The sequence below is a fragment of the Micromys minutus genome (genome assembly GCF_963924665.1).
Source record: "Micromys minutus genome assembly, chromosome: 12".
Classification (NCBI taxonomy): Eukaryota; Metazoa; Chordata; class Mammalia; order Rodentia; family Muridae; genus Micromys; species Micromys minutus.
The window spans coordinates 46,134,349-46,146,058 of NC_137981.1; the positions used below are offsets into that span (position 1 = coordinate 46,134,349).

The 11,710-nt window shown below is 39.9% G+C and overlaps 1 protein-coding gene across 1 annotated transcript in view; it reads left to right on the top strand.

Annotated features, from left to right (window-relative positions):
* LRRC63 (leucine rich repeat containing 63) overlaps positions 1–11,220 on the top strand; it is a gene marked incomplete at both ends in the record, with an annotated part of 33,975 nt that extends 22,755 nt beyond the window's left edge. Inside the window, 3 exons of the mRNA XM_080926749.1 lie at positions 2,205–2,288; positions 9,574–9,813; positions 10,983–11,220. Of these exons, the coding sequence (XP_080782875.1) occupies positions 2,205–2,288; positions 9,574–9,813; positions 10,983–11,220 (562 nt within the window). The remainder of the gene's footprint in view (positions 1–2,204; positions 2,289–9,573; positions 9,814–10,982) is intronic.
* Positions 11,221–11,710: the final 490 nt, after the last annotated feature.

Below are 11,710 nucleotides of genomic sequence, written 5' to 3' on the forward strand. Positions count from 1 at the left end.
CTAGATCCTGATAGGTGTGGTCACTGAGGTTTCTAGATAAAATGTGTTTCTGTGTATTGGGAGCTGACACTTGAAATGGGGATGGACTAGATGGGTCTACAGGGAGGGAGAAAAACAGGGTGATCCACCAGAGAGTGAAGAGAAGACACAACAAGTGGTCTTCTGTGGAGCCATGGATGAGACTGAGAGATTGGATTTGGAGGATTCAAGGGAAAAGTGAAGATCTGCAACTAGCCTATCTACTTCCCTGACCAGACTAGCTTGTGTGTTCCCAGAAAATTTCTCCTGTTGATGGCTTGGATAATCACATAAGGAAGGGGAAGGAAATGTGGAGAAAATCTCTATGGTCCACTGATGGCAAAGAGAAACTTCCTGAGGTTAAAAAAAATATATATGATCTTAAGTTTAAAAAACAGAGTAGATAGCATTAACATTTTCTTTACAGAAATGAAAAAGAAGTTGGGGGTTGACCACTGAATCAAAGAGCTATCTTACTGTGATGGTTTTATACGCTCAGCCCAGGGAGTGACACTAGTAGAAGATGTGGTCTTGTTGGAGTACCTGTGGGTGTGGGTACTAATATCCTAGTCCTAGCTGCCTGGAAGACAATATTCTGTTAGCAGCTTTCAGATGAAGATGTAGAACTCTCAGCTATGCCTAGATGCTGCCATGCTTCTGTCTTGATATTAATGGACTGAACCTCTGAACCTGTAAGCCAGTCCCAATTAAATGTTGTCCTTTATAAGACTTGACTTAGTCACAGTGTCTGTTTACAGGAGTAAAACCCTAACTAAGACACTTACATTTTCCAAATTGATGTCAAAAGTTTCTCAGGGAGAAGGAGCTTAGATTAACTGGGTTTCATTCACTTCTGATTTATTCATACATTGAGTAGATAGGAATAAAAAATGTAATTTCTGGTCTCCAGGACCTCATAGCTGTACAAGAGAACAGGGTCTGAGAAGTCAGATGACACTCAGAAGTGTCAGTTCTTTCAGTTGAAAGGACTTGAAGAAGAGTTCTGTGCATGAGGTCATGTCTGTTTTATGATTTCAAATATGAGAAAAACACGACTAAGAGTCAAATTTGGGCAGATGCAACATAGAATATGGAGATATATAAGAAGGATTGATTCAGATACTTTGAGCAAATAAATAATGGACCATAGAGAGTTATGGGATGGGGATGACAGGCAACTAAGAAAAGGAGTCAAGGGTGGGACCATGAAGCTCTTCATCTTCCATGCTGAACTGGTGGGAGGTTAGGAAAACCCTGTGCTCACAGTGCTGTAGGCATGCAAGTAACATTTCAGGTTTGTTTGTTCAGGAAGGGGTAGACTTTGAGGATAGTATACACACAATGGGATGGGGTTCCTGGGATTATGATCAATATCATTCTTGGCTGTATAAATTCTAGCCTTCAAAAAGCGGTTTCTCTTTGCATCCCATAGGAAACAGACTCACACTGTTGTAGTTGTGTGCCATAGAACCATCATATTTTTTACTTCTTATTTGGTCATTTAACTTGATGGGAAGAAAATCCAAAGGTATTTCACTAGGAAAGTCAGTACACTTGGGTTAAACAAAGACCTCAGAAGTCCATGTCCACATAAAATCTCAGAATGTGACCTTACTTGTAATTATAATATGTAAATGCAGTTTGTCGAATTAACCGGAGTCATCCTGAAAAAGGGTGGGCCGTAGATCTGGTGACTGGTGGAAGGAGACCCTGTCACATCAGAGACAAATGTTGCTGCAAGTCTGGAGCAGGCTGGGATTTCAAGGAACCCTGGGAAGCTAGGAAAGACATGGGAGATGCTATGTGAAGCCCTCAGAAGGACCCAGTCCTTCCAACAGCAGGATGCTGGCTGGAGTTGTGACTCCTGATTTGTGAGATGAGGTCCTTCTGTTTCCAGCTACCCAGAATCTGAGCCAAAAACTCAGGTAGAGACCAAGAAAAACATCTGGATGATAAAAGGTCCTTGGTTACGTTTTATTAAGTGAGGATTTTCCACTCTGAATGACATAAGCCCAGATGTCGCGGGCAGCAGCACCAGTTTCAGAGGTGTTCATGGGATATATACAACACATAATGAAAAGAAGTTGATATAACTCTATGTGTCATGGGAAAATATTTAACGTGTAAATGTCTTAATTTCCAGTGACAGTGAATAGTCACTTTCATAACTCACTGTTCTATTTAAGGTTATTTTGCCTGAATTATCTTGAGGAGCTTGATATTTCCTACAATGAAATTGAAAATATTCCAAATGAGATCCAGGAACTCAGGTATTTGTAAAGTAATAGCTACACAGTAAAATGACCGTCCCATTAAGGATGTTTGGTAATGATAATGACAAAGACCTTAGTCTTTCCATTTGTTTCAGTCACAAAATATAATATATGAATTGTGGGGTTCATTTTCAAATGAAATTTGAATATCTAGTATTTGCAGGATATATTTCCAATGACATTTTAAAAGTAAAATATAATAACCTTTTAACAGAATAACACATTATTTTGGTTCACTTTCTGGTGTGGATATATATGGTTCTTATACATTTCAATACCATTACACACACGTGTGCACATACTCACACACATAAAGTAAAATTCTTTTACAAATTAACAAAAGCCTTGAACTCATCTGTGTCCTATACTGTCTTGAGACAGGGTCTCACTATACCTCCTGGCTGATCTGCAACTCACTATGTAAACCAGGCTGACCTCTAACTCACAGAGATCTGCCTGCCTCTGCATCCTAAGTGCTGGTACTAAAGGTGTGTGCCACCTTGCCTGGCTCTGTCTTACTTATACTGTGAATTTACAATAATAGCTGTTAGGGACGATGTTTTGTTATAATCTTTAAGATTATTTTATATGTACTTGCCACAGCACACACAAACACAGACTTGACACATTAATTGAGTTATACAGAATTTTTATTGACAATTTTTTATTACTTTACAACATATTTTATGGGCTAGAAAAAGAGACAGCAAAGTGACCAACATCATGTGCTGTCTTTCCATAGGACCCAAGTTCATTCTCCATCACCTACACTGGGTGGCTCCCAGCTTCCTGAAACGCCAGTTCCGGCACCTGATGCCCTTTGCTGGCCTCTAAAGGCACTGTACACACATGGTACACACACACACACACACACAAATGATGAAACTAAAATATAAAACATTATATACTCTTCATCGTTCAAATCTTTTAACATATCTTATTTAAGTTATGTATCTTTGTACCTCTGTGATGTTTCGTGGATGTGATTACAGGTCCCAGGGAGGCTGGAGACGTTGAATTCCCTGGAGCAGGGGTGGCAGGCAGTTGTAAGCTAGTTGGCATGACTGCTGTAAATAGAACTTGGTCCTCAGCAAAGGCAGTATGTGCTCTTAGCTGCTGACCCATGTCTCCAGCCTCTCAAATCTTATTTTATGCCCTCCATAGCAGTGTTTGAGTCACTTAACTTCCCTAATAACTGTCTCCAAGTATTTCATAATCATATTTCTACATGTAATACTCCTTATATTTTTAGTATCATCTGATTAATGTAAATACAGAATAGAGAAGATGTACTATTTTGGGCTAATTTTAAAAATTAAGCTATGTAACCAAATTCCATCATAGTTCTCCCTGCCTGATTGGTTTTCTTGAAACATAGTCATATCTTTAGAAAAAGAAGATGTCTTCCTCTGGTTTTATAATTTTTCTACCACACTTTTAAAGCTTTGAGTGGAAATGCTTTTATGTTTTACTAGGAGAATCCAGCCTACACAAGGTTGTTATGATTAATACAGTTCACGTTTCCATGTATTTACGTTACTCTGCACCGGTTCGTTTCCTGTTAGTGACATGTTCAGGATACTGTTCCCCACCCATCCCCCATCTCCATCCTCACCCCCATCTCCCCCACACACCAGCATTATCCGTGTTGGAGCTTGAGCATGTTTACCTAATCAGTTACCAGCTGCCTTTGCATTTCCAATTGTCCCCTTTCCTCTTACAGATGTTACACTCTGGGCTTAGGAAGTCAGTGTTCCTTGGGCCTTGACTATGGCTGGTGTTGCAGCTTCCAGACATGCCAGCATCATGGTTCCTCAGCTGCTAGGAAGCATTGGGGTTACAGCACATCTGGGCTGAGGTCTCAGGTGTCTCTCTGGTACATTGTTGGTGACCAGAGTCTTCAGTGTCTCCTCTGAGGTTCCTTACAGCTTTTCTCCTGAGGTGGTTTATCTCAGGTCTCCTCCTCCTCTTGCTATTTCTCTCCATCCACTACCCCAGTCTTGCTCTGGAGCTGACACTCCATTGTCAGTATTTTGTATGTACCTTTCCTTGTTAGTCTCTCAGCCTGTACTACTGAAAATAACCAAGAAGAATTCGCTGAAGAGAAGCCCTTTATCAGGCCCAATGGTCAAACATCATGGAAGGAAACACAGAAGCAGGTCTTTGCGGTGGATTCTCTGAGCCTGAGCACCCTGCTTATACAGCCCCCAGAAGGGAAATCTGGAACAGTCATAGCCATTTGTTTGGATCAATCACATCACCACCTCTTAAGCACCAGACATGGCAGCATGCAGCATCCCTTTGCCGCACCGCTGGCAGAAGTGTTTCCTCTCTTGTGTAGACTTCAGTGAGGCTTGAGAGAGCAAAATATCTAGTACAAACTATTTTTAAAAGCCCTGGCTGAGTCTGCATCTAAACAAGGGTCATCACCCAAGCTCATCCTGTAGCTCCTCAGAGTCTGTGGGATGCCCAGATGGTTGATGCTGGCACGGGGGTGATGGGCTATGTGTCTGGCAGCCAGCCATGTTGGTCCAGGTGCTCAGGACAGTGAGAGTTCAACAGCCTCTAAGTAGTCAGTCTTCCCCTGTCCCAACATCTTTCCTTAAAGCAGCAGATCTCAACCTGTGGATTGCAACCTGCTTGTCAAACCTCTACCTCCAAAACTATTTACATTAGGGTTTGTAACTGGATTACATTCACTATCCCTTACTAATGAAAACATGATGCATAGGTAAGGAATAGTGAATGTAATTCAGTTGGTCATAACCGTTTATATCAAACAAGTTCCCATTAGAGTAGTATTCATGAATTTGAAGGGAAGGTGTTGAATTTTAAAGTCATGTTTAATGGAGTTAGACAGTCTATTTTGACATTTACTGTGTCTTCAATCGGTCCTGCACACTCACCGTTGTCTTTTGCAAATAAAGTTATTCATTAGTTCTATTTGTGTCTTTAAGTAAGGTTGGTTTTCATAAAATATTTTTTCAGTTGCCTTTGCTTATTTAAAAGGAAAAAAATTACTTTTTTTAGTAACTTTTTTCTTGCAAGTTTGTCTCCAGTTCTATGGAAAATTCATAATTTATTTCCTACATCATTTTCATCTTAAAAAATAAAAATTAGTACCCATTTAAAAAAAAAGATTTGTAACAGTAGCAAACTTATAGGTACAGAGCAACAACGAAAATAATTTCATTGTTGGGGGTCGCCACAACAATGTATTGTATTAAATTGGAATTGTATTAAAGGGTCTCTGCACAGCATTAGGAAGGTTGAGAACCTTGGACCTAAAGAAACACAAATACTGGAAGTGTGAAAAATATACACTTCAAATTACATCACTACTGACCTCAAGTGTCTTAAGCTGTGCTTAAAACTCACCCATGACCCTAAGGGGAGGCAGAGTACCCTTTCTTCTAATCATTCTCCCCTCACAGGTCAGAAGGAGCAAAGGGGTGTCTCCAAAGCTTCATTTATAAGGGCACTTATCCCATTTGGGAGAGCTTGCCCTCAAAACCTAATCATTTCCTATAGGCTCTACCTCCAGATATCCTGGGAGTAAGGCATTCAATGTAAGACTAAAGAGGCATTTTGAGTGCTGCCAGGAGCCCCCTCCCATCCCACCTCCATTCCATCCTGGTGGTCCGTGGCTCTTGCTGGCTCTTTCATTGTGGTCTCTCCAGACATGTTCTTAGTCACGCTTCAGCCTGCCTGTAGGAGCTCCTCCTCTACTATCTCCATCTCTACAGCTTGGTGCAGACCCAAGGGATGTCCGGTTCTGCCCTGCTGCCCCTCACCTCTCCTGCTAGCCCATCCCCATCCCTTTATGTCACACCTGGACCCACAAACTGTCTCTAATAAGGACCCCACAGCCCCCACACTTTGAGAGGACCCAGAGAAGACAACAGCAACCAAACAACACAATATCTACCCAACAAAACATGTCTAGACATTTGCTTCAAGAAATGGATGCCTTGATCCCAGTGGAAAAATAAACAAACAAACAAAAAAAAAAAAAAACAAAAAAAAAACACAAATGTGGACATCCAAATCTATGTGCCTCCTTCAGAAGCCAGCATCCCTATTTCAGTATTCCCTGAGAAAGGCAATTTAGAGGAAGCACAAAATATGAACTTCAAAATAGCAATTTTGACTATGCTCAAGGACTATAAAGAGCATATGAAAAAGAACCTTACTGAAGACTGTGAAAACAAAGAATCAGTTGCATGGAATAATAAAAACCATTCAAGATGTGAAAGTGGAATTTGACAAAGAAATAGAATCGCTAAGGGAAAAAAATTCAAATTGAAATAAAAATAAAAACAAAAAAGCTAGATGTCAAACAAAGACAAGATAACAGAAATAGACAGCTCCGTTAAAAGAACTGTTAAGTCTTTTTTTTTTTAATCCAGGCTTCCTGTAGTTTTATAAACTATTCATGTAATATTTCGCTTCTCTGGAAATATATGAAGATTTCAAAGTGCATAAAGAAGTAATCTGTGACTTTGTTGCTAATATAAATCACTCTAATTGAATCTCCTATGTCCTATTGAGCATTGTGTAATTATTTTTTATTAATTGAATGTAATGTGCAATTTTTCAATAGCATGGATCAACCTATATTCAATCTACAGTTAAATGAAAAGTAATTGCTCTAAAGAAAAATCCAGACCTACAATATTCTGGAAATCTTGGGGCGTATGAAAAGACCAAGTCTACAAGTATTCTGTCTAGAGGAAGAAGGCCACGAGCACAAAAAACATTTTTATACAAATCTTAGGAAAAAATTTCCCCCATCTAAAAATAGAAATGCCCATCAAAGTACAAAAAGCTTATAGGATAGCAGCTAGACAGGAGCAGAATACAAATTCCCCATGACACATAATAATCAAAACACTAACTTACAGACTAGAACAATAGCAGAAGACATTATAAGCTGGGAGGAGGTGGTGGAAGATGAGTCACACACAAAAGCAGGCCGATTAGAGTAGCATCTGACTTTTCAATGGAGATTCTGAACGCCATAAAGGCCTGGATGGATGTTCTCCAAACTTGGACAGATCATAAATGGCAGCCCAGCCTGCTACAGCTGTGAAAACAATCAGTCATAACAACAGAAAAAGAAAACAAGCTTGCTTGATTTCCATCTCTGATTTCCAGCTCTACAGAAGACATTGGTTGGAAAACTATAGTTTGAAGAGGTTAACTCAAGAAGACACAGGATATAAGTAGTCTAAGTAAATCAAAAAAATACCCACAATACAACAACAAGATAGCAGTACCCCTAAAAGACTCTTTAGCTCCTTTCTCCAGGTTCCTTCCCTGTCTGAGTTCCTGTCCTGACTTCCTTCAGTGATGAACTGTGATGTGGAAGTGTAAGTCATATAAACCCTTCTTGGTCATGGTGTTGTATTGTACCAACAGAAACCTTAACTAGGACATAATCTGAACCTAATAGAGAAGAAAGAGGGGAAGAGACTTGAACTCATTGGTACTGGAGAGGAATTTCTGAACAGAACACTGATAGCACAGGCACTATGACCAAAAATTGATAAATTTAAACCTTATGAAACTGAGTAGTTTCTATATGGGGAAAAACAACACCAGTCTGATAAAGAAAGTCTATGAAGGAAAATACCTACCAATTATGCATCTGATAGAGGGCTAATGTCAAGTGTATATGGGGTAATAAAAAACAAAGACAAAACAAAACCCCTGGGAATAAAGAAAGCAAAACAATTACAAAATGTGGTAAAGAACAAAGAAGAAGACTTCTCAAAAGATGAGGCATAAGAGCTGCACAGGTTCAGGCCAGAGTTCTGGCACTGAGAGTGGGAATGTGGAAGTGGGGGTCCATTGCTAACCAATAATTATTTGATGATGAAACATGCTGGCAAAGGAAAAGTCAGTGTTTTCAAATGGAATCTCATTGGGCATAGTAACTATCGCCAAGGCAGCTTGTGAGCCATCACAAAGTGAACTCCATGGTTTTGTTTTGGACTTGTTGTTGTTTGGGAGGGATTGTGTGTGTGTGTGTGTGTTTACTTGTTTTGTTTTGGCATTTTTGTCTTATTTTTAATTTTGGCTTTGTGGGGGATTTTTCATGTTTGTGGTTTTAGTTTTTTGGTTTTTTTAAAGAGAAATTAAAAAACAAAGATGGGTTGGTAAGAGGTTAGGGATCTGGGAGAATTTAGGATAGGGGAAGGAACGCTATCAAAGCGTATTACATGAAAAAATTTTAATTAAAAAGATGATAGGAAAGGCAGAAAATTTTGGATCACAGCAGGGCTGTGCTGTTGATCCCAAAGCATGTGTCTCATTGAAAGGGAACATGATGGTGTCTATTTTTGTCCTTCAGGACAAAATAAGAGTTTGGGGTTTTCCTCACACTTAGCTGGGCACAAGAGTTACAGACATGAAGCTGTATTTGAAGAGCTGCCCAGTCATTTTATTTGAAATACGCCCCACCCCCACCCCTTTGGCCCTGTATGGCTTTTGTCAGCAAGAGTTAGCATTAGAGAAAACAGTTTGGGGCAAAGTTTAAGGGGGCCTAGATCATCAGTGGGAGGTCAGAGGCACCAGCCATACCTGGAGTCCACAGTCAGCCTGTTCATTTGGAAAGCATTTTGACAATGGTGTGATTGATGTTTGTATGTCTTCTGTGAACAGGGACATTTCTGTCTGCTCTCAGCACTCATTAGAAAAAAGAGAAAGGACCGCAGAAAACAAAGACCAGTCTCATCCATTGTCTTTGAGTAAAGGGACAAGGACTATTAGAAACAATTAACACAGTGAAAAGTAAGGGGCCACGGTGCTGAGGGGACAACCTGTAACAGAACAGTGCATTTCGGGGTCATGTATTTCATTGCTTTTATTAGGCTTAATGAAAACTCATGTATCGGTGTCCAGGTTGTCTTTGAAAACAATGTTTTCTGCATGTCAGCACATTATGTTTACGTGGTGTGACACTTCTTAGTTCTCCTGAATTTATAGATATTTCTTTTCCCAGAGTGGCAACAGTTTGCAAAGACCCCCTCCACACACACACACACACACATACACATACACACACACACAAATGCATGCATGAGCTGCTCCATTCACACAAGTGTACCTCTTTGCATAATAAATTGGTTCCATTGCTTTATAAGGAAATTCTCTTGGTTCTAAGAAAATATTAAAACGGATGTTAAAGTGCCAGGCTTTAAGAACATCAGTACGGAAACTTGGGTGGATATTATAAGTTGCATGACTATCTTGTAAAATATGGTTCTCTTATGCACAGATCACTTGAAAAGCTGACCGTTGATGGGACTGATATAAAGGCTTTCCCGCCTGGGATTCTGAAGCTTAATTTGGTCAAACTCCAATTTGAAAATACATTCACTAATTCTCACTTTTGGTTAGAGAATTCCTGGAATGATCCTCTACAACTTACTCAAATTTGTTCTTTGTTCATTGTTAAAAATAATCTACATAGTGTATTTGATCCCATCCCAACTGAAGTTCAAAAGTATCTTACAACGTGAGTAATTTCTAACATGCTTTTTATCCAAGCACATCTTTAAGTATTTTAGTAACACACCATACACATGCTAACTCACACGCTCACTCACACGTGTACACACACACACACACACACACACACACACACACACTGCACATACCTTCACACACAGCATTTACCCATTCTTGCATTGCAGGTATACTAATGGAGTTTAAGTCAGTCTCGTTTTATAACATTCTCTAGTTATTTCTGAAGTTTGTTGAGAACAGTGTGTTGCTGAGATGGTGCAATTTCTATGTGTCTGTTAGTTAAATCTCTTCTATGAATTACTAAATACATATAATCGATTCCCTGCAAAAAGTGTTTAGGCCCACAGGACACACTCAACTCCATTCTGATATGAGAGATATCAGAAATAGATTGGACTTTTTCAAGAACTTTTTATACCTAGAATCAGCAAGCAATTGGGCTTTGTTACCTAACCTCAAGACCAGGGTTCTTAGAGTCCGTCCACGCTTGTCTATTATGTCTGGGTATTACATAACTACTTTGACTACTTAAGTCAAAATAAATCATCATTTCTGGGTTGAATGGACGCTACAAATATTTATAGTATGCCTATGTAAAATGTCTTCCCAGGATTATATAAAATACCAATGCTCAAGAAAGACATTGCTATAGTATCATTTTGATCTTGGTGAGCTCTCAGAGGTCCATAAAGTCTTTATCTAAGATGCAATTACTGGAAGATTAGCAACCTTTAAGAAGTGGCCTAGTGAAAGATTCATAGGTTGTGTGAGCATGCCCTTTAAGGGAACTGTGGGATTCTAGTTCCTTTTGCTTGTTGTCCATAAGTGAGTGGCTTTGTTCTGCCCCTGACACCCACCATGAGATGGCCCAGTGATAGTGTGTTTACCCAGTATTCACAAAGGCATGGACTTAATCCCCAGTACCTCAAAAGAAGAGGAGGAGCCGCAGCTTCACTTTGAAATTATAATGCACAGTGCACCTTTGCTTTAGAAAATGGGCCCCTTACACAGATACTTAATCTGTTGTTTCACTGTATTAGGATTTAAATTTGGACCTAGTAGTAAATGCCTTATCTAGATACAAGCTCAATAAAAGCTGAGCATTGAATTTTACATTTGTGGAAACTCAAATACCTCATTAATGTTCCTTCTTTTCAGCACATCTGACTGTGATTGGTGCCATGGTCCCATGTTTGGTGGTTTCCGCATCATCCGATCCTGTGATGTCTTTGGAGTATCCCAGGTTCCTATTATGTTCCACGTCTGCTCGTCTTCCTGCTATCTGGAGATCAGGGAAAGCAGTTTTGTTTTACAAGGTTTTCCGAGTAGAAGAATAACTCTCAATACGGACTGGGTAAAGGAGAGCAAAGTCAGCATTGTCTCATTCTATCTGTAAAACCCACACATATTTGTGAACTGATAATTCTCGTCCGAGAGCTCGGGTTCTGCGAGGAGACCCATGGGTCTTCCCTAGAGAGTTCTCCCTGTGATCCTCCCCCTCCTCACCGAAGCCTGACTGTTAGAGGTCGGCTTCTCTGACTCAAGGAGTAGGAAAGACTTTTGGAGTTCAGTAGGGATGGTGAGAATTTTCTGGAGGAAAAAATAAAATGGTTCAAAACATTTGCCAAAAGAACCCCACCTTATACTCTGTCTCTTCGTGAACCTATATTCAATGACAGGCCTGTAGCTTGAAGCCATTATGGAGAACTCTGTTGCACGAGGCCACAAAGTTATGAGTCCAGATGCTAAATGTTAGCTGTGTCCCCCCTCAATGCCAACCAACTGGTTTTCTCCTGGGAATAAAAGATTAAGTGCAAATTGATTTTTAACTTTTTGAATTGGGTTCCCTGCTTCTTCGAAAACCAGCTCAGTCTTCATTGGTTACG